The sequence below is a fragment of the Canis lupus genome, chromosome 31 (genome assembly GCF_003254725.2).
Source record: "Canis lupus dingo isolate Sandy chromosome 31, ASM325472v2, whole genome shotgun sequence".
Taxonomy (NCBI): Eukaryota; Metazoa; Chordata; class Mammalia; order Carnivora; family Canidae; genus Canis; species Canis lupus.
In genome coordinates, this window is record NC_064273.1 from 25,098,697 (window position 1) to 25,124,637 (window position 25,941).

Below are 25,941 nucleotides of genomic sequence, written 5' to 3' on the forward strand. Positions count from 1 at the left end.
TTGTGTGTGTGAGGGGGTGGGGGGTGGTGATGTGGAAAGAACAAGGGTGGAACAGTGAGGTTTACATTTCTTTTCCCAAAGCAATTGTTTGCTTGAGGAAAAAAAAAAGCCTTTCTGCCTTCATTAGAAAACATTGTAGAATTTATAATTTAAAAGCCTTCCCCCCACCCATGGGAGAAAAAAAATTAGAGAAAGAGTTCCCTTTCATTTGCATTTTGCAGCAATCCATCAATCACTTACAGTTCATTGTAAAGAATAGCTAAAAATTATTTGCTAAACAAAGGGGAAGGAAATTGATTTAGGCACAACTCCTAACTTTGCTAATGATCACCCTGTGTTTGGAAGCAAGCCTCAACATGTGACCCAGTGCTCCCAGGATGGGACTCCAGCTGCAGAGGAGGGTTAGGGTGCATGCAAATCTGGTGATGTTGGTAGTCTTTCTAGCCCACCACGGTGGAGGCATTTGAAAAATAAAATGTAGTTAAGGAGACAATCAAACCCAACTGAAGGACCTTTTATATAATATTATATATATGAGAGACAGAGAGTGATCAGTGCAGACACAGCAACCTGGATCAGCCTTTTTCTGTGAGAAGAGGCTGTGAGGTGCACCTGCGACTTGCATGAGGGTTGTGCTGGCTCGGAGTCCCTTCCATCCAGGTAAAAAGAGCCCAAAGGCCCATAAGCACCCCACAGGTTCTTGGCCAAAAGCACCCCACGGAGCTCCTTCTGTGCCTGGGAAAGAACCATATCCTAGTCACTGGGAAAGCCTCAGTTATTTAGAACAATCTGCAATGAACCCTCTGGCCAGCAAATATCTGCTCCCCTAGACTCTGTCATCTCTGCAGAGCATTAAAAAAAAAAACTATTATGCTATTTGTATACAGTAGTATGGTATTAGTGTTAAGTTTCCTGTATTTGATAATTGTAGTGTGGTTATAACAAGGAAGGCCCTAGTTCTTAGGAAATACATACTAAATGCATTTAAGGGATAAAAAGGTCATGACGTCTACCACTTACTATCAAATGGTTCAACAACACTATTACTTATTACCACTATTGTTGTTGTAATTGTTTTATATTGAGCAAATCACAGAGCATTAAGGCACACGTAGCCAAAGGATAACAACTGCTGAACTAAATGAAAGGCATACAGGAGTTCATTGTTCCTTTCCGGCATCTTTTTTTCTAAGTTCACATCTTTCTAAATAAAAAGAGTAAATATGGAGATATAAAAGAACACTGCCTCCTTCCTCCACTACCACCCCCAAGAATGTGATTGGAAACCACATCTTTGGTTTTAAAAGCACTTCAGAGCAAGAGGCTATTTATTTCACATGAGTTTGAGCTGGGCTCTGCATATGGAGATAACTTTCAAAAATGTCCAAATAGCCAATTCTAAACACTAGTTTTGGCCACCTATCCACTCTGTGCACTCAGACATGACACAGAAAAATGCTGATTTGCATGCACAGGGAGTGACTCTGGAAACAGGTGGAGCATATGGAGGAGGAAAAAAAAAAGCTGCTATTTCCAGTGAGTGTTTAAAATTTCCCATGCCTTCCCCTTAAATAATAATAAACTTTGCTATTTACATCGCTCCTTTTATGAAGGATGCTACATGCTTTATAAATATCTTAATAAACCTCAGAATATACCTTCAAGGTGAAAAGGTGTCAGTGCTATTTTACAGTAAGGAAAGTGAGACACAGTGAGGTTAATTGTTTAGATCGGCTCTGAAAATCAGTCACAGATGTCAGGAATGGAAGGGATCTTAAAGGTCAAAGCCCTACTTGATGCATGACCCCCCTCCACACAGCTGCTGCTGAACACCTTTTTAGTTGAGAAATTCTTCTCACACTGCAGCCCAGTTCATTTCTGGACAGTTTAGTTATATTTAATGAGTATTAGTTCAAAAGAAAAGTACCCAGGTTTTCTTGAGTCTTAATCCAATTCCCTGTTCATTAAACCACATTAGTGGGGTTGATGCCATAAGAATGAATGTAATAAACCATTGGGACCCACAGATAAGATTGTACATTTTAAATATTAATTTCCTCTTCATTTGTACTTAGAAACATGTAAAATGGCATTTCACAAACTTGTTGGTATATTAATACACCGAAATCTAATAGGATTCTTAAGGGGATCTATGTACCCTCCAGAGGGAAGGAAAAATCAGAACTGAGAAATGGAAAATGGGTAAGTGAGTGAATTACCTGGGGGAAATACAGCACTTTTAAGTGCAGATCTTCATACATATGATTTTTCAAAAGTGCATCAAAAAAAAAAAAAAAAAAAGCTAGAGACTTCCCAAAAGAAAAATTGTGTCCCTTGATCAAAGGACCTTAAAGAAGAACCTAGTCAAAATATTTGAGATGAACTGTGTTGCAGTTAGCTCAACCAGGGCATTTTAGTCTTGACTTTTTGCTGATATCAATGGTAACTAAAAATAATATACCTCCGTGCAATATCTAAAGATTGGTTTCCAAACAGAATTCTGAAAATTTGAATAGGGTCTGGGCAGAGGACTGGAGTGGGTGGATAGGTAGGATAGAAAAGAGTGAAGACAGAGGGGAAAAAAAAAGAGCTATGATTTATTATCTTGTTGCTACTGAGTGCCAAGGACTTCCACCCTCAGCTATTTCAGGTGGAATTGTGGGAGGGTATGTACCAGAAGTGTTCTGGCTAGCACAAATAGTCATCATAATTCAACGGGGTGAGTTGTGATTGCTGAAAAGGAAAAGATTTACTTATTGTTTTATTTGGCACTGATTACATACTGAATATCTTTCATTTTGTCTTGGTCATTTATACCAAAATGCTAATTTTCTTCACATTGAAATTTTAAGACTCTGTCAAAATTGGTTTTGGACAATATATTATTTCTGTTTTCTATGGGAAGATAGAAATGTAATAAACATAATATCTAAGTCACTATTTAAATATGACCATAAGAACAGTTATTTCACTTATTCATAGAGTGGTTGAACATATTAAATGAGTTTATTATACAAAATATTTAAAAGAATGTGTGGCACATAATCAGAACCCAAGAATTTAGGTATTGTGATATTTGTTGTTGTCATTTCTCTTGTGTTTTCTCCTTGAGTTTACTGTTTCTTCCAATCACTGTTTCAAATTAACCTTATTTCAACTTAATACTCATTGTAAAGCTTTGAGATAATGTTTCAAGTGATAGTTATCATGGCTCTAATGTGTTGAGAAAAATAACCATAGATGAAAAAAAAAAAAAAAAAAAGACCTCTTGAGGACTATGTGTTGTCAACTTGGGGCTAGAGGCATCTGGCCAGAACTCATTTCCTTGATGGCTTTATCTAGTCCCATCTATATGCTGAGGACTTTTGAATTTGTATCTCCAGCTCACACCACATTCTATATATTAGGTGCCTAATATATATTCAAGTGAAGCTGTCTTCACTTGAATGTAGTAGATATCACAAATTTAAACCCACTATGTTTATGACTGAACAAACTCTTGATATCCTATTCCTCAGGTGATGTTAACTCCTTTGATTGGCTGAGGCTAAAAAGTTTAGACTTACCCTTGACTCCTTTATTTCTCTCTCAGCCAGCCTCCACTTCTTCAGGGTATTATGCTAGTTCAACATTCAAACTATTTCTACAAACTAATGATTTTTTACTCCTCTATTACTTACCTTCCTCAGTTGCCTTGATTTCTCTAGAAGCTACCTATTTTTAAAAATATTTTATTTATTTATTCATGAGAGACACACACAGAGAGAGGTAGAGACACAGGCAGAGGGAGAAGCAGGCTCCATGCAGGGAGCCCAATGTGGGATTCGATCCCGGGACTCCAGGATCACGCCCTGGGCTGAAGGCAGGTGCTAAACTGCTGAGCCACCCAAGGATCCCTAGAAGCTACCTATTTTTACCTTTGGCTGCCTGTATTGTATTACCAATAGAAGAGCCAGAATGATCTTTCTTTGATGTAAATCTGATCATGTCGCTCCTGAAAACTTTCCAATGGTTTTCCCATTTCATGAAAGGCAGAAGCTCTCCCTATAGTCTATAAAATCCTCCATGATCTATATGGTGCTTTTCTCTGACCTACTTTCCTGTTACCCTTCCCCTGTCACTGATCTCACCACACTGGCCTCTTTGTTATAAATAAAGGTTTATTGGAACACACCATACTCATTCATTTGCATGTTGTCTATGGCTGTTTTCTTGCTACCTTGGCAGAGTTAAATAGTCGTGATCATATGACCCACAAATCATGAGCTATATACTATTTGGCCCTTTAGAGAAAGTAATTTGCTGGCCCCTGTTCTACAGGAATAGTTGTGGCTACATTTCACCGAGATTGGCCTTGAAAAAGCAGAAACTGCTGACTATCCTCCACACTGCATTTGGTGCTCAGCTTCTCAGCTCTTTTTGATGTGTGCAAAAGGATAGAAGCCAGGCGTCCACCAGGGGTCTAATGAAGCAGAGGGATGACCAATGAGCAGCAATTTCTCATTGCCTAGGGTCACCTCTGAATGTGGGAATCAGAGAGAAGTAGGTGACTGATGGGAAGAACATCCAGGCAAGAGAGAGAGAGAGAGATGAAGCGGAACAAAACTTCACTCCCCCAACAGTTCTCTAGGGTCTTTCCACATTTTCACTTCCAGAGGACAGAATTCTGCTTGCTAGTATTTAGTGAATTGAATTTTGTCCTTAGAGATAAGCACAGTGCTCCCCTTGACTTCAATGGGAGTTCTGGGCCATTTGGTCCCCCAGACATCTGTGCTGGCTTCAGGCTATTTAACAAACTCCTAAACAAATCCCAGGAAAGTGTTTTTAATGGGTACTTAATTCTGGTGTGAGGGCGGGTGGTGAGCACACCTAAGTCCTTCCTTTTCCTTCAGGTTTACTAAGTTTTCTCCTTTTATGGCTTGATAATTACTACAACCAAAATCCTGAGTCAAGCAGTATTAAACCCACTCAAAGGCAAAAGATGTCTGCTTTTATTGATCTCAGTTGACCTGTTTACTCTCGTTTACTCTCTGGGTTCCAAATTAATGGCTCAATTGATTATTCATTTACATTTTTAATTTCTTTGTGGGCAAAATAATTTTAACATGAATCATTTCTAACTTAATGGGCAACATACAAACTCATCTGGGATTTTCAACTTCAGCAAGTATTTATTGAGCAACTGGGCTCAAGTGAACTTAATAGGGATGAAAAGCAGATTTCAGTTTCTTATAAAAATTATAGAAATGATAGTTTGAGCTTCCTCCTGTGCAAAATGCCCATCACTTACAGGTGCTCACCTGAAATCAGGTTGGTTAGGACATCAACTTTTGTTATCCTTTTACAAATTGTATTTTGTCTAAATACAATTTTAAATCTATGACAGTTATGCTCACACTTTTAGTTCAGTTCTTAAGTCTAAAAGTTTTAATATTATTCACTAATTTGTTCTCCCTTTAGATGCTCCTGCTTTGCTGGAGATGGTAGAGATAGCGAGAAAAATTTGTACTATCGCGTGTACTACATGATGAGAAATAGTAGGACTTTAATTAGGTCATGCAATTCTCTATTTACAAAGGTAAACAACATGGAAGATCTGACTGTACTTACATTTATAATTGAATGGGAGTGGAATTTGCCAGCCCAAAATGTGTCTCTTTGGCATGGGGATTATTATAAGGTGTTTATTATTAAGAAACAGCAGACAGATGAAACTCTGAAATCTGAGTAGATGTTACCTTTTTATAAAAGACATTTACATGTGTAAGGGAAATCTTAATTTGTAAAGTGTCTCCAACTGTACCAGGAAGATGGGATGACTCAATCTCTAGAAATTCTACTCAATGGAGGAAGCAGGGACTTAAATATAAATAATAAGCTTACTTTTGTTCACTGTGCTTTTCCTGATAACTTTCCATAACTGACTATATCCCTAACACCTTTTGTCTTTAGCAAAGACAAAATGGCTTTGGCTATTTCAGAGAGCTACTTAGTTTTCTTGGGTGTCTCCCATGCTTACACGTGGTATACATCTTATTAAACTTTGCTTCCCTCCTGTTAATCTGCCTCATGTCAATTTAATCGCTTGACCAGCCAAAGATCCTAGAAGGAAGGAAGGAAGGAAGGAAGGAAGGAAGGAAGGAAGGAAGGAAGGAAGGAAGGAAGGGAAAACTTTTCTAGCCCTACAAATTATAATATTCAATGTCAAGTCTTTTTAAATAGTTTGTGGAATTTGTTTGATTGTATGTTTCTTACTTCCCAGCAAGCAGATGAAGATTTAAGAATATGACTGCCTATGGCTTATCCTTCCCTATAGGACTGTTTTGAATATAATATTCATAAGTTATATTTCCAATCACCTACTTCCACTTCTTTCTAAAATGAGATGAGGTATAAGAAAATACATAAATGCATATTTCTAACCAGAACAGTCACATTTATCTGACAGTTTAAAATGGAACCAGAGTTTAGTGCAAAGTGGAGGAGGCTTACTATTCATCCTCCAAGAAGTAATAAGTACTAGTGTTTGATGAAAAGGACAATGAAAAATGAAATACTATTAAAAATGTAAGTGCTTTGCTTTATTAATTTTCACAGATAATTTTCTCAATCTTATTACCAAATTTGTAGATCAAGGAAGGAGTTAATTTTAATTCTTGGAGAAACAATTCATAGAAAGTAAATAGTATTATTCCTTGCACATATAATTACTAACTACTTCCCTATATGCCATAATTGTGTTAGGTGGCAGATTAGAAAAATAAATAAGATAAAAGCCCAATGTTTAGGAATTCCTAGTCTCCTAGATGTGCGAACTGGTAATTGAAACATGTAATATAATGCTTGAATTTGCAAAGTGCCATTGAACCCTATGGTGGTCTCAGGGAGCTTTAAGGAAGAAGTGATACTTGAGTGTTATCATGTGGAATGAGACAGTTCACCATCTTAGGGGTTGTGTGGAGGATCATGCATAGTTAAGGGGCAGCTTCAGAAAGGGACATATTTATGGATACATCTCCTCAGGCAAGAGAAACAAAAGCAAAACTAAACTATTGGGACTACGCCAAAATAAAAAACTTCTGTGCAGCAAAGGAAAGCATCACCAAACAAACAAAAAAAAGCAACCTACTGAATGGGAGAGGACATTTTCAAATAAAATATTTGTGTTTTTTTTTTTTTTGCAAATAAAATATTTGATAAAGGGTCAATATCCAAAATATATGAAGGACTTATAGAGCTCAACACCAACCCCCACCCAATAATCCAATTAAAAATGGCATAGGACCTAAATAGTTTTCCAAAGATCTACCAATGGCCAACAGACATGTGAAAAGATGCTCAACATCACTCATCATCAGGGAAATGCAAGTCAAAACCACAATGAGATATCACCTTATACCACTCATAATGACTAGTATCAAAAAGAGAAAAAAGAATAATTGTTGGTGAAAATGTAGAAAAGAAGGAAACTTCATGCACTGTTGGTGGGAATGTAAATTGGTGCAGCTACTGTAGAAAACAGCATGGAGGTTCCTCAGAAAATTAAAAATAGAAATGCCATATGATTCAACAATTCCACTACTGGGTATTTACCCAAAGAAAATGAAATACTAACTAAAAAAGATATATGTACCCTTATGTTTATTGCAGCATTATTTATAATAGCTAAGATATGGAAACAACTCAAATGTTCATTGATAGATGAATGGATAAAGAAGTTATGGTGTGTGTATAAATAAAAATATATGCATATATATATTCCTGTGTGTGTGTGTGTGTGTGTGTGTGTGTAATGGAATATAACACAGCTATAAAAAGAATTAGTTTTGTAACAACTTGCATGGACCTGAAGGCTATTATGCTGAGTGAAATAGGTCAGATGGAGACAAATATTACATGATTTCACTCATATGTGGAAAAACAAAACAAATGAAGAAATGAGCAAACCAAAAGAGAAGAGAAACCCATAAATACAGAGAACAAACTGATGGTTGCCAGAAGGAAAGTGGGGTGGGAGGTGGGCAAAATGAGTGAAGGGGAGTGGGAGATACAGGCTTCTGGTTATAGAATGAATAAATTATAGGAATAAAAGGCACAACCTAAGGACTATGGTTAAGGACATTGTAATAGCATTGTGTGGTGACAGATGGTAGCTATATTTTTGGGGAGCATAGCATAAGGTATAAACTTGTTGAATCACTATGTTGTACACCTGAAACTAGTGTAACATTGTGTGTCAACTCTACTTCAATAAGAGCCAGATAAAGTATGTAAAGGATGGTGGACTCTTCATCTAAGCTGACGTGAGGTATAGGGAGTTCAGGGAAACTGGTGCTGGGGTTAATGGAGATGAAGAGGGCAAGATGGTGAACAGTTTTAAATTAGAAGGACTTGACAAAGGAGAGTCACTGGCATGGGGATTTAACTGGATAAAAGGGAGCCTAAGCTCCAACAAACTTCAAAATGTGACCAGAAGGCAGAAAGGAAAGGTGCCAGCAAAGAAACTTGAAATGAGGGCAGATTAGAGAAATTGCCTAGTGAGATGGAGGCTCTAAGCACCACAGTTCTGTTCCGCATCCTAAAATAAGCAGTGGAACAATGCAAGCTTTATTAACAGTTGGATATGAAAGGTTTTTAGTCCTTTTCCTATGAAATGGTCAGTTTCATTGATATAACCACCTACTACATTCTTCTTTGTTAACCTACTTTAGAAACTTTTCTAACATGTAACATTTACTTAGTTACTTATCAAGTTGGAAGCATATTTGATAGTCCTTTTCCAACTTTCTCTGCATTATTTGAGGAATGGAGTCATGATCACAGTCTTAATAAAGTTGTAGAGATGAAATCACATCTTTTATATTCTATTGGATTACAACCTAAATCAATAAGGTGATATCTCTTTTAGAACATCCTCCTAAGTATGATGACAGAAGGATCATCAGCAAGGATCCAAAGAAATTGGGCACAATGACACATGGCCTTCCTAAATTAGAATACTCCAGTTAGCTTCATATAGAGGAGCATTCTCATGCACCCCACCTGAGGAGTTAATGCCTTTAGAACACTTGGACTCCCTTTGTTCAGACCCAACATGGCCAGGTGAGGTCTCATGCAAATCCCATACCTGTGCTGTCCTCATACACCAACGTCACTGTTTTCCAGTTGTAGTAGAGGACCAGATCCAGGACTGCCCTGCTGATAGCTGCATAATCTGGATACAGGTTGATGTAAAACAAGTCTTTGTTGTCCACCGATGGGTGTTTCCAGCGGGTCTGTATGTGTGGAACTTCGAGAGCATTGCAAATCGACTGCACAGCACTGACAGAGGAACTGTGGGAAGGGCCAAAGAGAGCAGCCACACCAAGAGCCAGCTGGTCACAGGCTAGTGGTCACAGACAAGGAAGTGTGGAAAGGGAGGGCAGGGAAGGGGGGAGAGAAGGAGAGAGCTGTGAATTTCATCTTTCTTTTTATGATTTTTTTATTTTCGTTGTTGGAAATTCTCCTCCACTCTCCAACTGTATGTTGAGAAAAATATGCTTAATCAACTTCCAATATCCCTGAGATACTAAAATATTGAGAGACTTGAATGTGGCACTGATTAGCAACACATTACAGGGCCAACTCTTTGCAATCAAAAATGAGTGGCTGGTCTCACACCATTATTTTTAACCAGGTGGGGTCTAAATCCCCTGCTTGGTGTGGCGTATCCCAGGGGTCTTCAGAGCTGCTCTACAAGACATTTGCCAAGTGAATTTCATGTGAATGAAGTTCTGTCCTATGGCAGGGTGGCAATGAGAATATTAATGTGGTCTAAGAATTCAGAAGATTCTCTGGGTGGCTGCAAAGTACTTTAGTTCCCATCTTTCCAAAACTCAGAAAGGAATTCCAGGCTATTGAAAAACTGCTAACGAATAGTAAGTGGTACTGATACCTAATTAATTATAGAATAATAGCATAGGATAACTTAAAGAGATCTTAGAAGCCATTTGGTCCAACCCACTAATACCATAGACAACGGAGTGAGTCAGGGTTACTGGCTCTGTACCAGAGCCCAGGGACCCAGCTCAAGGTGAGGTCTCTCCCCACCTCAACATCAGCCGACATGTAGCTTGACAAAATCAAGTCAATATGTACTTAAAAATTAATTCATAACATTTATTTTTCTCAGTATAAGATTTTATACACTCATTGAGATAATTTGGAATATTTTAAAGGGTAAGGGAGAGAAAAAAAGGCCCTGTAATTTTATCATCTTGGAAAAATACCTATTCATATTTTGGCATTCCAGTTTATAAGAAAATAAATCATTTATATAGATACAGTATGATACATCACTTTCTTCGTTTAATACTGAATTTAATACTAAAAGCACACCTTCCCCCCAAGTCCCCTTACAAAGTCTTCAAAAGTATTTATTTTTCATGTCTGTAGAATAGCCCATTCCATGGATAGGTCATCATTTATTTAACTATTTCTGATGCTTTTGAACATTTAAGCTGCCCCTCATTTTTATTATTATAATTAGTATTACACTACTAATCTTAGTTCTTATATTTTTCTCTGAATTTTACGTTACTTAGAATAGATTTCAGCTATAATTTAATGGAATGATATTTTTGTGTTACTCAATACATATTAAGCAAATTTCCTTCCAGAAAGACTGGGATCAATTATCTTCTATAACCATGTAAAATAGTGTCTATTCATTTCATGCTGATATAAATTTATGCTGGCATTATTACATAAGTTTAAAAGCATTTCAAATTTATACTTGAATACTAATTTAAAAGAATTTGGAACTGCCAAGAGATAATAATTAAATATTTGGATTAAGTAATAACAAAATTTATAAGTAGTAAAACTATATAGATATAATTTGTCAAAATTATCTGACTTGATTTAGAGAGAAAAAATAATAAAGTTTTGAAAGCCATATTGTAAATATCTATGTAATTGAAAATGTTGACAGTCATTCACAAGGAAAACTTTCTGAGACTGCTCTTTGGTACCAAATTTCTACTTGAGATATGAAGACATAATTTTCTGCATTAAGTGCAGTAAGTGTAAATTGCCATTGCCTTCAGAAGCTTATTTTCTGGATATGTTTTCACTGGTAAGATAAAATGAGAGCATGAGAGTATATGAATTGTTGTTTTGTCTAACATGGGCAATGGATTGAGATTCCCGCTAATATGTAGCTCTGGGATGCTAATATGACATGACAGAAAATCAATTTTTTTGAATTCTGTTTGCCAGAAAATTACCAGTTTTAAGAAGCATTGGGGGTGTTTAATTTACAAGTATGACAGGTACTCGAGACCACAAAAAAAGCTTTCACTTCTATGTGGGTTGAAGTATCGTTGTAAATATGTTTGCCTTTCTAAGATATTTGCTCAGCAATGTTTGTGTGTGTGTGTGACGGAGAGACAGGACAGAGAGAGAAAGAGAGACAGAGACGTAGACATAGAGAAAGACAAAAATAGAAAGAGATGAGAGACAGAGAGAGGCAGAGAAAGAGATCTCACCCATAGAAATAATTCACGTAAAGATGATTTTGAAGTGCTATATGAGTACTCGTTTTTATTATTTGTTCATAGACAACTCTGACTTATGTAGTATCTGCAACTCTATCCAGCTTTAAAAAGAAAACGTACTTACACTATAGTCATACCATAGATTAAAGAAAAAAAAGAACCATTATACTATATGCTTTTCATCTGAACCCTTTGGAAAACAACTTTTACCTTTTGTTTATAAAGTACACTAAGAATCCTGCAGAAGAGTGTGTAAGGACACACATCTGATGGTCCTGAGTTAATTCTATGTGGAAACAACCAGTATTAGTTACTTGACAATTGACATAAAAATGGTGTTCATTACATTCCATTTATTTGTGTGTGTTTAATGGGCAAAACATTCCTCTATGAGGGAAAGAGCCCCCACCCCCCACACACTTGGGGGTGCGGGGCAGCGTTGGTTTCCATACAAACACCTGCATGGAGTCTCAATACCTCCTTGGTTAGAGGCTGAGTTTCAGGTGTATTGAATGTGGCTGTGCTTCAGAGTTGTCTTAGAAGTGTTCAGGGGATGTCTAAGCAAGCTTCGCAATCCCAATGGCTCTTTCATGAGAAACTTTGAAACCTGGCCTATATCTAAATTGGATTATTTCGTAGGACCTTGTCTTCTATTCAGAAGAGAAAGAGAATCAGAAAAAAAATGCAGAGATTGTTTCATTGGTTTACTTTTTATATTTCTATGATTTTGTGGAAAAGAGTAAAAAAAAAAAAAAAAGCTTAGGAGATGCTACGTAAACCCAGTAGTTTACAACCTGTTAAAATTCAGGATGTGAGTTATGCGTGCTGTGGGCATTTCCACATGCTCGGTGCATATGACCTTCCACAAAGTTTTATTTGACTGCACTGTACAATTTCATGGTGGTATCTCAGCCTCAGGAAGGAAAAACAGATCAAGCCTGACATTTTCCATTCACAGCTGAACCGGTTAATCATAGAGTAGAGGGCACTGAAGGGTGAGCTAATCAGAATGGCCCAGAAAACATAGCTAGGCAACATCCATTAGGATGGTTCAGATTGCACTGGACAGTGACATCAAGGACCGAGATTTCCTGCAACCCATTTACACAAAAATGTCCACTCTGAAAAAGGGCAGGTAGCAAAAAAGGTGACTTGTAGGGCAGACACATCACCCAAAAAAGCTTTTAAAAATGTGAAAATAGTTACCTCTCCGCGAGGCTTCAAAACTATCAAAAAGGTTAATTCTCTGGATGTCGTAGGTTAACGTAGTGTTAGGCATCAGGGTTCGATTTCTGTTAATGCTGGTGACTGCGAACTTGAATGCTAATTCTTCGACATTAACGGGTTCATTTTCCACAGTTTCAAAAATGCCTCCTGCAATAGCAAAAGGGATGCATTAGTCACATCATTGTGCCGTATTTTAAGATGAATATAAGAGATTCAAACAAAAGCCCCCCCCCCCAATAAATGGAGTGATGGTCAGAACAGATCCACAACCCAATGTTAAAATGTATCAGCGCTTGTCACCTGTGCATAAACTGGTCTTTATTTGTATGCCTAAAATTTTAAAGCCAAAGTTGGACTGTATGTTACCTCTCAGATGGCCAATGTATTCCAAATATTTAGTATCATGTCAAATAAAACTGATAACGTGGTGGAGGGTGATTTCCTGCAGTTGGGACATGAATCACACTGTGGTTGACCTCAACATAATTTGAGCTGTATCTGGCAGGACCATCCTTCCTCAGAATGAAGCTCTTTCGATTCAAAAGCAGACCTTTTCGACTCCAGAGAAATCAGTCAGAAAGTTGAGTGGGGTCAAAATGAGACACACATACACTTAAATTTTTCAAAATGAAAACATTTCTTCTTTTCTTATGGCCCAGAATTCTGGGGTCATATTCTAGTACCTTCCAAAGTGCACTGGGCAGATTTAAAGAACGGTTGTTTGTTTTGTTTTGAGAAACTGTTTGGTCTCGCCTCAAAGCCATCCTGCATCTTATCTCCAGAGAAATGTGTTGCTCCCCTAAGAGAGAACATGCACTAAACCTTTGGTATCTCAAATGGGAAGATCTCCAAACAAGCGGCAGTACAAAATACCAGGGCTCAAAGCCTCATCGGAGAATTCAGCTCTTACTTTGCTTGTATATGCCAGATTGATTTGCAAGTTCTCTCTACACTCAAAAAAGAAGAAGAAGAAGAAGAAGAAGAAGAAGAAGAAGAAGAAGAAGAAGAAGAAGAAGAGGAAGAGAAGAGAAGAAGAAAGAAAAATAAAAAACTGCAAATCCCAAATAAATGGCACAGGCACCTGTATGATCTATGTGTATTTTTAGAAAAGAACTCCAATTGGCAAACGTCTAATTCAAGGAATGACTTTGATTCTATTTTGAAAGATGGTAAACAAATACACATCTATAATTTTTATTAATTATAAAATTATTATTATTTTGCAATTTCTTGCTCAACTGGTTTTCTCTATTAAATAATCAATTACAATGTCAGGTTACAAAAGCTGAGCAAGTTTGTGCAGGATTACTGTGGCTTTCTTTGGATATGTTTCTGGCTTTTGAGCTGACGATAGGAGATATTCACGCAGAGATCATTTCCCTGTTCTCGGAGAGACCAGAGTTGAACACTGCGTGACCATGGTAGGAGACCATGTTAACTTTTACCTGCAGATTCCTACTGGACATTTTTTCTGAAATGCATGTTAGGAAAAAGTTTGCTTGTAAGTGACTTTGTTTATTTGTTTGCTTTTTCTCAGACAGGGGTAAGCAGCTCCTTTGGGGGTAGACTTGTAATTTCCCTCAGAACTGTTAAGTGGATGCTTCAGAGTGAGGTGGTAAGCTCAGATAATAGAAGAAGATAGATGTCAAGCTGACCCACAATTAGAATAGCCCAGACTTAGGTTCAGAGATTCTTTGGTGTTAGGGCTTCCACCATAATTATTAGCATTAAAAAAGTTTTGTTTATCTCCTCACGCACTGGGTGAGAACTCTTAGGAAGAGAGAATGTGTCTTATTCAGAATCACCATTCTTATGGAGATCAGTCAGTGAAGATGCTCAGCCTACAACTATTTAGGAGAAAATCAGTCATTAGCTCAAATGTAAGCACCTCTCAAATGCATAGGCAATCTGGTAGGAGGGAATACACATCAGAATGGGAATCAGAAATTCTGAACTTTGGACCTTGGCCCATCTTTTTCCTCTTTAAGAATTTTAAATATTGAGAAGAAAGTTACTATGGAAAAGCTCTTTGGTAATATTTTACTTAAGCCTTATAACATTCCATGTATAACATTCCAATTGTAAAAACAATTCTGTTTTTATACCTGAAAAGGTGAACTAAGAGATCGTACACTTTGCCTAGTTTATTCAAAGTCCCTGAAAAAGTGAACTAAGAGATCGTACACTTTGCCTACTTTATTCAAAGTCCCCAATCTTTGTTAGTGACAAACTCAGGTGTTTGATTCTCCAATCTATACATAGATTTTTAAAATACCTATTATATGATACTAACATTATCATGTAGTATATATGTTAAAAATATTTATTGTAAGGAATTAGCTCACATGATTATTTATTACATAGAGAACTATATATAACTGATTTATATATGTGTATTTTCACTTTATCAAATTATTTCTGATGTCCTTCATCTCTAAGTGTGGGTTAGTAATGCTTCCTTGCTTACCTTAGAGGATTTCGTTGTAAAGGAAATGTTATGAGAGAAGAATGGTGCCCTGAAAACTCAATCATCCCCCAGAAATGAGTTAGTATTATCACACATGGATAAAGAGGAATTAGCACTTTCCTGTTCACCTCCAAATTGTTCCTTTGATATATAGTTGTCTTTTATTTACATAAAGCTGAATGTTCCTGAGTTTACGAGAATGATATGTGTTTTTATTATGTGTGTATGTAGTGTGTAGGTGTCGTTTTGGGGCAATTTTCTTTCTTTCTGGCATCAAACAAGCGTTAAAAATGTTGTCGTTAGTTCAACACCCCATCACACTCTCCTTTTTTCCCTTAGGAAGGGCTGTTGCTGAATACCAAGAACCTGCAGCAAAGTGAGGCATATAGAGGGCTGAGAAAGTAGCAGGAAAGTGAAATCTGATAGAGACAGGACAGTTATTGATGGGAGCCATTCCAGTTCATTCTAAGGGAACAGTCTCATAAGTATTAGTCACTTCCTCTCTCCTCCTCATAGCTTCAGATTTGACAACACTGAATTGCAGAGTCTTTGATACAAGTAGAGGAAAGCATGCATGACTTTTTAAAATCTGTGGGTGTGGGCTTCTCAATGAGACATTTCAAGTCTTTGAGGCTCTCCATGTGGTCAACTTCTAGCTTCAGTCATTTGTACTCTTGGGTCCCCTGATTTCAAGAAGAGGAATTCCTACCAGGTTCCTCCTTCTGTTCCTCTTTCTTTTCTGTGGTTCCCCTCCCTCTCCCTCACCCCCTTGCCCTTTTCTTCTAAGCTCAATGCCTCTCTCTTTCTCTCTCTCACTCTTCCATAGAAGAAGACAAGATAGAAGAGAAGACAGCTGTCTACAAGCCAGGATACAGGTGCTCACCAGACACCAACTTTGCCAATCTTGACTTAGATTTCTTAGCCTCCAGAACTATGTGAAATAAGTGTCTGTTGTTTAAGCCATCAGGTCTGCGAGACTCCTATTAGCAGCCCAAGCTAAGATCTTCTTTTTCCTCTTCTTCTTTTTTACCACAAGGACTTTGAAATTGGAATGGACAATTTCAATGGAAATCATATCTATGCATGTAAAATTCTCTTCCAACAGGATTCTAAACTTATGGTACAGTGGTTTAAGGTAAGCAGAGAAAAACTCACTTGAGATTTTAATACAGAATTAGGTAGCAGAGTTCCATCACCACAAGTGTGTTTCTGTCTAGATTCTTGCACCAACAAGTTCACATCAAGACAGAAAATTTCATTTTATGACCACATAGACATAGATGGAAATCAGACATGGCTACTTCGTGCAAAGGTAACATGTTGCCTTCAATAAGGGATAGTAGTGAGTATGCGGGGGGGCGGGGGAGGAGAAAAAATGAGAACTTCTGGTTTGCATCACATAATTGCATCTAGACTTCCAAGGCAATTTTGTCATAATCACAAACCCACCTACTGTTGGGTCAAAAACATGATCGTTATAGGCAGAAGGCAGTACTTAGTCAAGGTTAAGATTGAATGCTGGGCTGTTTGCAAGAATGGTTAAGGTAAACACAAAGAAATGGTTTCCAAACTTTTCCTTGACCCTATTCCATTTGTACACAATCATAATGTCAAGGGGCAGAGTCCAGAAATCATCTGTATTTGAAAAGGACTCAGCTTGGCTCTAGGTCCCATTGATTGATTGATCGATTGATTTTTTTCAGGTTCCAAGAATACTTTCTAACCTGCTTCTTAATGTGCTTTCAAGTCACCATCTTTATCCAAAGACCTTTCCCTCACTTTATGCTGACAACATTTTAATTCAGTTCAACTAGCATTTATTTGGCATGACTCCGGAGTATGTATGTGTTTTTCCTGACAAAAGCTGTGTTTAACCTTGACAAAAGAGAACTGGGCAGTCACTAGCTTTCCATAAAGGAGGGAGGTATCACAATCAAAGTCGGTGTGAGTATAACGTGGTAGAAATTGAGGCCCTGTTACAGCCACATAATGTAAAGAAAAGCAGTTCTACTATTGCCTGCTGTTTCCACCCCTGCTCTCTCTAGGTAGAGCCTGTGCTGGATAATGGGTGGGAAATATGAGATGTACCCCCTTCTTCCCAAAAGGAATTTAAGAAAAACAAAGCTCCATTGTGCCAGGGAATCCATCTCATTTGGTGATGAAAAAGAAGAAAACCATGAAAATAATAGCATTGAATATCATTCCTGTAAACGGAATACACTGTTCTGACTTGACTTTGTAGTGGTGAATGTATTCCAATAATATATTTACAATAATACCATTCAGAAATGTAATAAAACTATGCATGTATTTAGATGTATTTTTTTTGTTTTACTTCAACTGATTGTGTATATCTATGACTTTACTGAAGAGCTCATGCGTTCATTTATTAATTCATTCACTCATTTAACTATTTATTTATAAAATGCCTGCTTCCTATAAGCCAGACACTGTACTTGGCACTGGGGATGCAACAGTAAACAGAATAGACAGAAATCTAACTTTTGGAGCTTACATGCTAGAAGGGGAGCTGATCATGAACAGGAAGAAGGGTGTTGACATGTTAGGGTAGGAGGCCAGGAGAGATTTCATGAAGAGAGTAACTTTGAAGTAAAAATCTGCAGAGAGTGAGGAAACTGCTTTGAAGATATTGAGAGAGGAGAATTCCAGTCAGAAGGGACAAATGTTCTAAGGTGGGAACTGCCTGGTGTTAATTTTGTGGAGCAATGAGGATGAAAGTGGGTGAGCCTGGTCTGGACTGGTAGAAAATGAGCTTAGGGTAGTGATGGGGGTGGATTGGAGCATATCACAGAGGACCTTATAGGCCATAATAGGACCCTGGATTTTATTCTGAGTGACATGGGCAGTCACTGGAGGGTTTCCAGTAGAGTAGGGAAATGGCATATTTCAAGAGGATCACCCTATGTGACACCAAGACTTATAAGAAGAAATATATATTGGTCTTCATGCTCTTTTTTGGTGCAGAGCTCCTAAAGCGCTTGGAATTTCCTGCTGGACTGTTTGCAAGGATACCTAAGGTAAACCCAAAGTAGTGGTTTCTAAACTTTTCCATCAAAGTTGTCTTTCGTCATGTTGGTGAGGTGATTTGGGGGTCCTAAGGATGGGGGCTGGTTGTCCAGAGAAGCAACCATGTGATCAGAGAGTTGAAAACTCTCAGTTCTACCCTCTGACCACCAAGATGGGGAGAGAAGCTAGAGGTGGAACTAACTGTTAGTGGCCAATGAGTGAATCAATCATGCTTATGTAATGAAGCATCCATAAAAGGCCGGGAGGGTGGACTTCAAAGAGCTTCCAGGTTAGTGAAAATATCCACAAATGGGGAGGCTGATGGGGTAGTGATGGGGGTGGGACCTCAACTCCATGGGAACAGAAGCTCCTGTGCTTGGTACCCTCCTAAACCTTGCCCTATGTTTCTTTTCATCTGGTTTTCATCTGTATCCTTTAATAAACTGACAAATATAAGTGTTTCCTTGAGTTCTGTGAGCTGCTCTAACAAATAATCAAACCCAAGAAGGAGGAAGTCCTGGAAACCTCTGATCTGCAACTGAATCAGACAGTAGTGGTGGGTAACCTGGGGACCTACTAGTTATTGGTATCTGAAGCAGCAGGACAGTCTCATGGGATTGAGGTCTTATCCTGTGAAATCTAACACTATCTCCAGGTAGGTAGTTTCAAAATTGAGATAAACTGTAGGACGATGTCACAGAGAATTGCTTGGTGTGGGAAAACTCCCACCCATTTGGTGACCAGTAATGTCAGAAGAGTTGTGAATATGGTAGTCGTGTGAGAGCAAAGAAGACACACATGGCACTGGGTTCTTAAAATTCACCCAGTTTTCTGTACTATGAATGGACTGAAGAGGGAGAGGAGCATGAGAGAAAGCAGAGATTTGCTACCAAAGCCTCTACAGTATAAGGTAACTATAACCATAGGCACTGTGATAATCCGGGTAACTGATGATGACAGTTTGGTATAGATTAGTAGTGTTGGGATATGGCAAAAAGTGACCAAATTTAAAAAAAAAAAATGAAGACAGAGCTGGCAGGATTTGCTGATCAATTGTAAGTGAAGAAGAAGAGAGTCAAGAGTGACATCAAGCTTTTGACATTCACTGAGATGAATAAGCGGGTGGTGCTTGATTTGGAGCATGACTACTGTGTGCTGCTTGTTACAAATCCAAGTGGAGATGTCAACTAGGAAGCCACCTTTACTAGTCTGCATTTTGTAGGAGAGGTCTGGTCTAGAGATAGAAATTTGGGAATCAACACTGAAGGTTATGCTTAGGTAGTATTTAAAGCCATAAGACTGGATTGACATCATCTAAGAGCAAGAGTAGATGGAGAGTGGCAGAAATTGGAATGATACAGTCAGAAACCAAGGACTGTCTGGAACCACCACAGATGGAGGAGGCAAAGAACTCAATCTTTCCTGGAGCCTTCAGGGGAAGCTGGACCCTGTTAACAACTTGATTTTGGACTTCTGGGCTAGAGAACTGTGAGAGAGTAGATTTCTTTTTCTTTTTCTTTTCTTTTTTCCTTTTTTTTAGAATAGATTTCTATTGTTTTAAGGCACACACTTTGTTGTCATTTGTTACAGCAGCCCTAGGAAACCAAAACGGTATCACAACTACCTCAAGAAAATCTCGGTAGTGAATGCTCTTAATTACCATTTTTTTCCCCTTTGTAAAATGTTATTTTATTTAATATTTCAATTAACAGTCTTTAGCTCTCTGATGTGATTTTGCAAATAAAGCAACAAACTACTACACAACACACTGAGTTTCTTTGTTTATTCTGTTTTTCTGTCTTAGCCTTAATATGACAGGGCCAACATTTATTATTACACAAATCCTAATAAACCTCGCTTCCTGCCTTAACTAGCAGTTGTGTGCCCATTGCGACAAAGTGTGAGGTCATACAGGAAAAAAGGGTAAAACTATTAGCTGGCAATCAAGAAATGGAAAGCTTCAGTAGTGTCGACTCCTGTTTTGCATTCCTGTGGAATAATAACCATTCCAGAAGCTATCAACAGAAAACAAGATGGCAATTTGATCTATTTGTTTGCTGATGGCTGCTCCTTAAATATACAGTATTATATTGCCTCTCTTTATTGCCACATCCATAATTCTAGTTTATTACATCATAAGCAATTTACTTTAAGCCTATATTTACTGCACCTTTAATTTCAAGGCTACCCATTTAAATTCTAAGATTCCCTTAGATAGTACTCTCTTCCCCACTCAGCTCACCTCTTCTTGTTTTACTTTTGGAGACTGATTTAGCCTTGGTAAAGATTTCATGCAAGGTGAATTTGGATGGGAAGCAGATGTACTTTGACCTAGTGGAGAATGAATGGACAAGAGGTACCCAAATTTTTACCTTTCACGACATCCTGATTAAGGACAAAGGTGAGGGTAAGGACAGCCTCAGTGGTCTGGGTGTTGGACAAACTTTATACATGTTTCTTCAGATATTGGTGTCCTTTGAAGAGGAGGGATGGGGTTTGATGTCACCCCCAATTCAATAATAATATCCAAACTCTCTGTGATGTCTCAACGAGAGCTACATAAAATCAGTAGGAATGACATTTAAGGAGGAAGAAAATATGTCTCAGAGTAAGGAATCCCTGAGATGCCTCAGATGGTAGCAGTCATGGGAAAGGTCAGTTAAGGGAAAGATTATGGGTTATGGGCAGCTTAGCACATGCTGCCAGTAGTTTTTCTTAATAAGTTGGAGTTGCACGTTAAAAAAGAAAAATAATATATCCAAAGCCAAAAGTACTCTATTCTAGTGATAGTCAATATTCAATTTAATTCAGTTCATCAAATATTTTTGGCCATCTATTAATATCTATGATTATTCTGGCAACAGCGGAGGATACAAAGATGGAAGCATGTGGTTCATGCCATCAGCAGAGCTTCCAGTCAAATGGTGAGAAGTTACAGAAAAGGAAACTATGTACAGCGGTCAATTATTTCATAACAGAATAAGAAACCCACTCTGTTCCCTCCAACATGAACTCTTTTCTGATTCTTCAAGCTCCAGAGGTGAACTCTTCCTTCTCTTCAGATAACATAATCTAGTGCATAATTGGGGGATTCATTCTGGTGTAAAATTATCGTAAGTCAGGAGCCTAACTGTTCGTTGAGGGTAGAGATGACGTTTATTAACTCTTGCCTTCTGACAGGACTAAATGTCTTGATTTGGGCATGTCCAATTCATTTGGACATGAATTCAATGTCCCCCCAAAATGACCATTCAGTTGGGTTGAGTGAGTCTCTTCCTTGTGCCTTTAAACCCTGCCTGATGAAGTAGGATGCTCTGCCAAGACAGAGAGGCTTATGAGAGCATTGAGGAGAAAGAGGAGGTTCTTGAGGCTTGTAGAGACTGCCTGACTTCCCTCTTTCTGCCCTGTTGGCAGTGATTGATCCCTTTGTCCCTTGGTCCCCAAGGTCTTTCTAAATGCTGACTCTTTCTTAAAGGCTCACTTTCCTCAGGCTGCCAGCACCTTAAAGCCTTGGAGGAATGGCTCATCTCCTATTCAACTGCAGATTTCAGGCAGGAACCAGAAATATTGCGAAAAGAGTCATGCCGAAGTTACTTTTATGAAATTCTGTGATCGCTCTCATGTCTTTGAGAGTGGTTAGATTTTAAGCTTGTAACACCTCATTTAAATGGCACATATTCATACTAAACATCATTTTCTACTTATTGAATGAATGGAATAGGCCAAGTTCACAACTTATAGTCCTAAGGAAGCCATATAATACACTTCATCACAACTGTCTAGTTTTCTTCCCCCCATTTCTACTTCTCAAGCTGAAATTTCTCCTTACTGAAAAAGGAAATATTGCTACTAAAGATGAGAACTGTTGTCTGAAGCCAGAACAAATGGAAGTTCACTGCTCTGACAGATCAGTGTTTACCAGTGTGTGTGCACAGAAGTCACCCATGAGATGCTATGCCCAAAAGGAAGTTCAGTGGTCAAGTATGATTAGGAAACATTGCTTAGGATCATTTCTTTTTGGAAATCCACACTGCACAAGAACATATGAATCTCTCAGAAATACTACAATAAAAAAGCAGTCTGACTCTGGTTAGTCCATGGTTTCTCATTCATTCAATGATAGGACAGTTTTCCTTGTAATTGGGGTATGCAGTAGAATTTCTATCCTGAGAAACACACATTTTGAAAAATTTGATCCAGTGACCTGCTTTCTTTGGGACTGACAAAAATAATTTGCAGTCTTAAATATTGTTTTGATGCTCATCGTAAGGAAAAGTTGGACCCCAGATTCTTGATCAGAAAAAAAACCTTCTGATTATGACACTGTTTTTTGAAAAATCAGTATTAGATTTATAACATCGATTTCTACTTCTTTTTCTCCATTTTAAAAAATAATATAAGCATAAAGATGGTCTGTATTTCATGAAAAAGTAATCTTTTTTTACTTACTTATTTTTAAATTTTATTTATTAGAGAGAGAAAGCACATGTGAGGGGGGAGGGGCAGAGGGAGAGAAAATCAAACAGATTCCCACTTGAATGCAGACCCCACTCCGGGCTTGCTCCCAGGACTTTGAGATCATGACCTGTCAAAATCAAGAGTCAGATGCTCAATGACTGAGCCACCCAGGTGCCCTAGGAAAAGTCATCTTTTAATCAATCATTTCAAAGATATGTTGTGGATGGAATGAAAGTCCTTGACATTTAATGTAAATATTTTATTTATTTTATTATTTTTAATGTCCATATTTTCTTTGATTTTATTTTAAGATTTTATTTATTTATTCATGAGACAGAGAGAGAGAGAGAGAGAGAGAGAGAGGCAGAGACATAGGCAGAGGGAGAAGCAGGCTCTTTATGGGAAGCCTGATGTGGGATTTGATCCCGGGATCCAGGGATCATGCCCTGAGCCAAAGGCACGATGCTCAACCACTGAACTACCCAGGTGTCCCAATGTAAATATTTTAAATGCAAAGTCCTTTGCTACATTTTTTCTTTCTTATTATTTTCTATTAGTTTTTTAACCTCTATGTATATTTATCTCAAAAATATAGACAATTTTTTGTTTACTGACTTAAAAATTGTACAAAATGGTGAACGAGGCAACAATAGTGCTTTAGAATATCACAAAAAGTTAAGGGGTCTGGTTTAAATGCTCACATGTTTTCTATGACCCCTTTCCTTTAAAAAGTCTCAAATTGAGATTCTGTATTTACTATCGTTCAAGTAGGCTAGTCCAGAAGGTATTTGAGTGGAGAATACCCTCTTAGATTTGCTCATAGTCACGTTCTAAGGTCCAACACTATAAAATAAACAGTTTGCATTGACATAGTGAGTAAAGCTCTATGAAGGTACTTCTCAGAGAAAATCTTTTTGTGAAACATCTGGGTCCCAGTTGAAGAGAGATAAACTTGACTATGACATGTATCCAGGAAAGCTACAAGTTGATTTAAAAAGTAAGGCACAGTTAAATGTTATGTCACAGAGGGATCTATGTATTGAATGCCACTAGTAGGAACTTTGGAAAGCATGCATCACTTATTTCAAAAGTATTAGGCTCTGGAAATTTTCTCTGGAAATTCTCTTTGTTACTTATTTACCTATATTTTTAAATATGTTGTACTCTGTGAACTCTCATGATGGATACCACTGCCTGCTATGCAAATAAACATTGTTTTTTTTCCTAAATAATTTTGTTTTTAAAAACATATTAATTGGGCAAAAAGTTGAAAGAAAGGGAAACACAATGAAATATAATCACTCCAATGTAAAACAATTATCATTAATACTTTGGTGATTTTTCCTCCATTCTATTCCTATGTATATCTGAATTCTCTTTGAAAAAAATTAAGATGATACTATCTTATTATCCCCTGGCATTTTCACATGACACTATACCATAGGCATCTCCCCCTGAAAACAAGTCTTATTTTTAATGGTTGTGTAATATTTCATTGGATATATCATAGCTTACTTAATCAACTTTTTTTTTTTTTTTTTTTTTTTTTAGTAAGTTGTTACTGATTCTTCACCATTATAAATCCTATTATGACTGATGTTTGGTGCTTCTGTGATTTTGCCAGTAGAAACAAAAATACTTTGAAATGTATTTATTAGGTCTTAAGTTATAAACCATGTAAACTTTTGTTTAGTGATGCTAAACCGCCATGCCATGCAGAAGAGAAAGCTGACTTGTGTAAGTACTTTGTATCCACTGTGTAGAAATGTCCAACTGAACTGCCACTTCCCAAAAATCTGTATGGTTTTATTTATTTTATTTATTTTATTTTTTTAACTATATTTTTAAAAAAGTTTTATTTATTTATTCATGAAAGACAATCTGTATAAGTTTTATTTATTTATTCATGAAAGACAATCTGTATGGTTTTAAATTTAGTTTGTAGCAGAAAGTATTTATTATTGCTTTAATATGCATGTCTTTGAATATGGATGAATTTAATTTTTAAGACTTATTTACTACCTATTTGTAGGTCTGTAATTTTAAATAACTTGTTCCTGTTCTGTGCCCTTTTTATATTTTGAGACATAATTGTTTTTTGTTATTGATGTAAGTTACTCTCTTAGTCATAAGGATTTAAGGCCTTTGACATTTTTATTGCAAATATTGTTTTTTATTTATTATTCAGCTTTTAATGCTGATTAGATTTTTAGGCAGAGAAATGTTTAAATTTTTATAATGTCAAATATATTGATTTTTTTCTCCTTGAAACATGAAACATCTGTAGCAGTTACTAATATTTCTGGTTCTTTCCCTCTGAATGTTATGAAGAAATTATAAGCCTAACTTGGGGCTGGATGGGGCTAGGTGACTAGTTCTGGCCATTGAATTGTGAGCAAAAGTTACCTATGTCACTTCCTGGACAGAGGGCTTAACTGCCACCAGGACAACTTTCAGAGCTTTTTTTCATTTCCCTCTCAGTGACTGGGACAATATAGGTAACAGTCGCTCCCGTGGCCTGGGATCCAGAGGGATGACTTGAGAGCAGAGCCTATAACAAGCTCACTATGGCCATTAGCAAGAAAGCCCCTTTGATTAGGGGTTTTGATTATTTAAAGCTTCTGTTCTGTTCGGAGGAAGTCATTTGTTACAGTAACGGAATCTAACCCAGTGGAACTGTTGGAAAATTTATGATTAGAAGTTTCTCCTCTATCCACCAAATTGATAAATATTCACATACATAATTACTCTTAGGATTTCAAAGAAGATTTTTACTTTTTTATAATTAGTTATTTCGTTCTTTTGAAATTTATTCTAGCGTGTACTATTAGGGGAAAGCTAATATAATTATGCTATATATATATAATTACCTAGTGATATATATAATTACCTACTGATGTGTTTTACCACCTTCGTCACATACTGAGTTAGTACATAATTTAGGTTCCTGACTATTCTGTTATGTTGACCTTTCTGCCTATGTACACTCCAGCATTATACTGTGTGAATACTAGTTTTAATGCTTTCAGGGCAAATGGACACGCCTTCCTAGATTACTTATATATCTCTTGTATAAATATCTCTTATATAAGATTTTATTAAAAATTTTTGCCTATTTATTTGTTGAAATTCTTTTGAGAATATCATTAAATCGACAAATTATTTTTTGGAAGTATAAAAAACCACCCATCTTTCTAAGAACATGGGCATTTATATCAAGATATT

At 37.2% G+C, this 25,941-nt stretch overlaps 1 protein-coding gene across 5 annotated transcripts in view; it reads right to left on the reverse strand.

Moving 5' to 3' along the window:
* GRIK1 (glutamate ionotropic receptor kainate type subunit 1) overlaps window positions 1-25,941 on the reverse strand; it is a 361,362-nt gene that overhangs the window by 123,639 nt on the left and 211,782 nt on the right. For all 5 annotated transcript variants that reach the window (XM_025449799.3, XM_025449798.3, XM_025449800.3 and 2 more), the window contains exons 2-3: window positions 12,744-12,911; window positions 9,128-9,385 (exon numbers count right to left, since the gene is read on the reverse strand). In XM_025449799.3, the coding sequence (XP_025305584.1) occupies window positions 9,128-9,385; window positions 12,744-12,911 (426 nt within the window). The remainder of the gene's footprint in view (window positions 1-9,127; window positions 9,386-12,743; window positions 12,912-25,941) is intronic.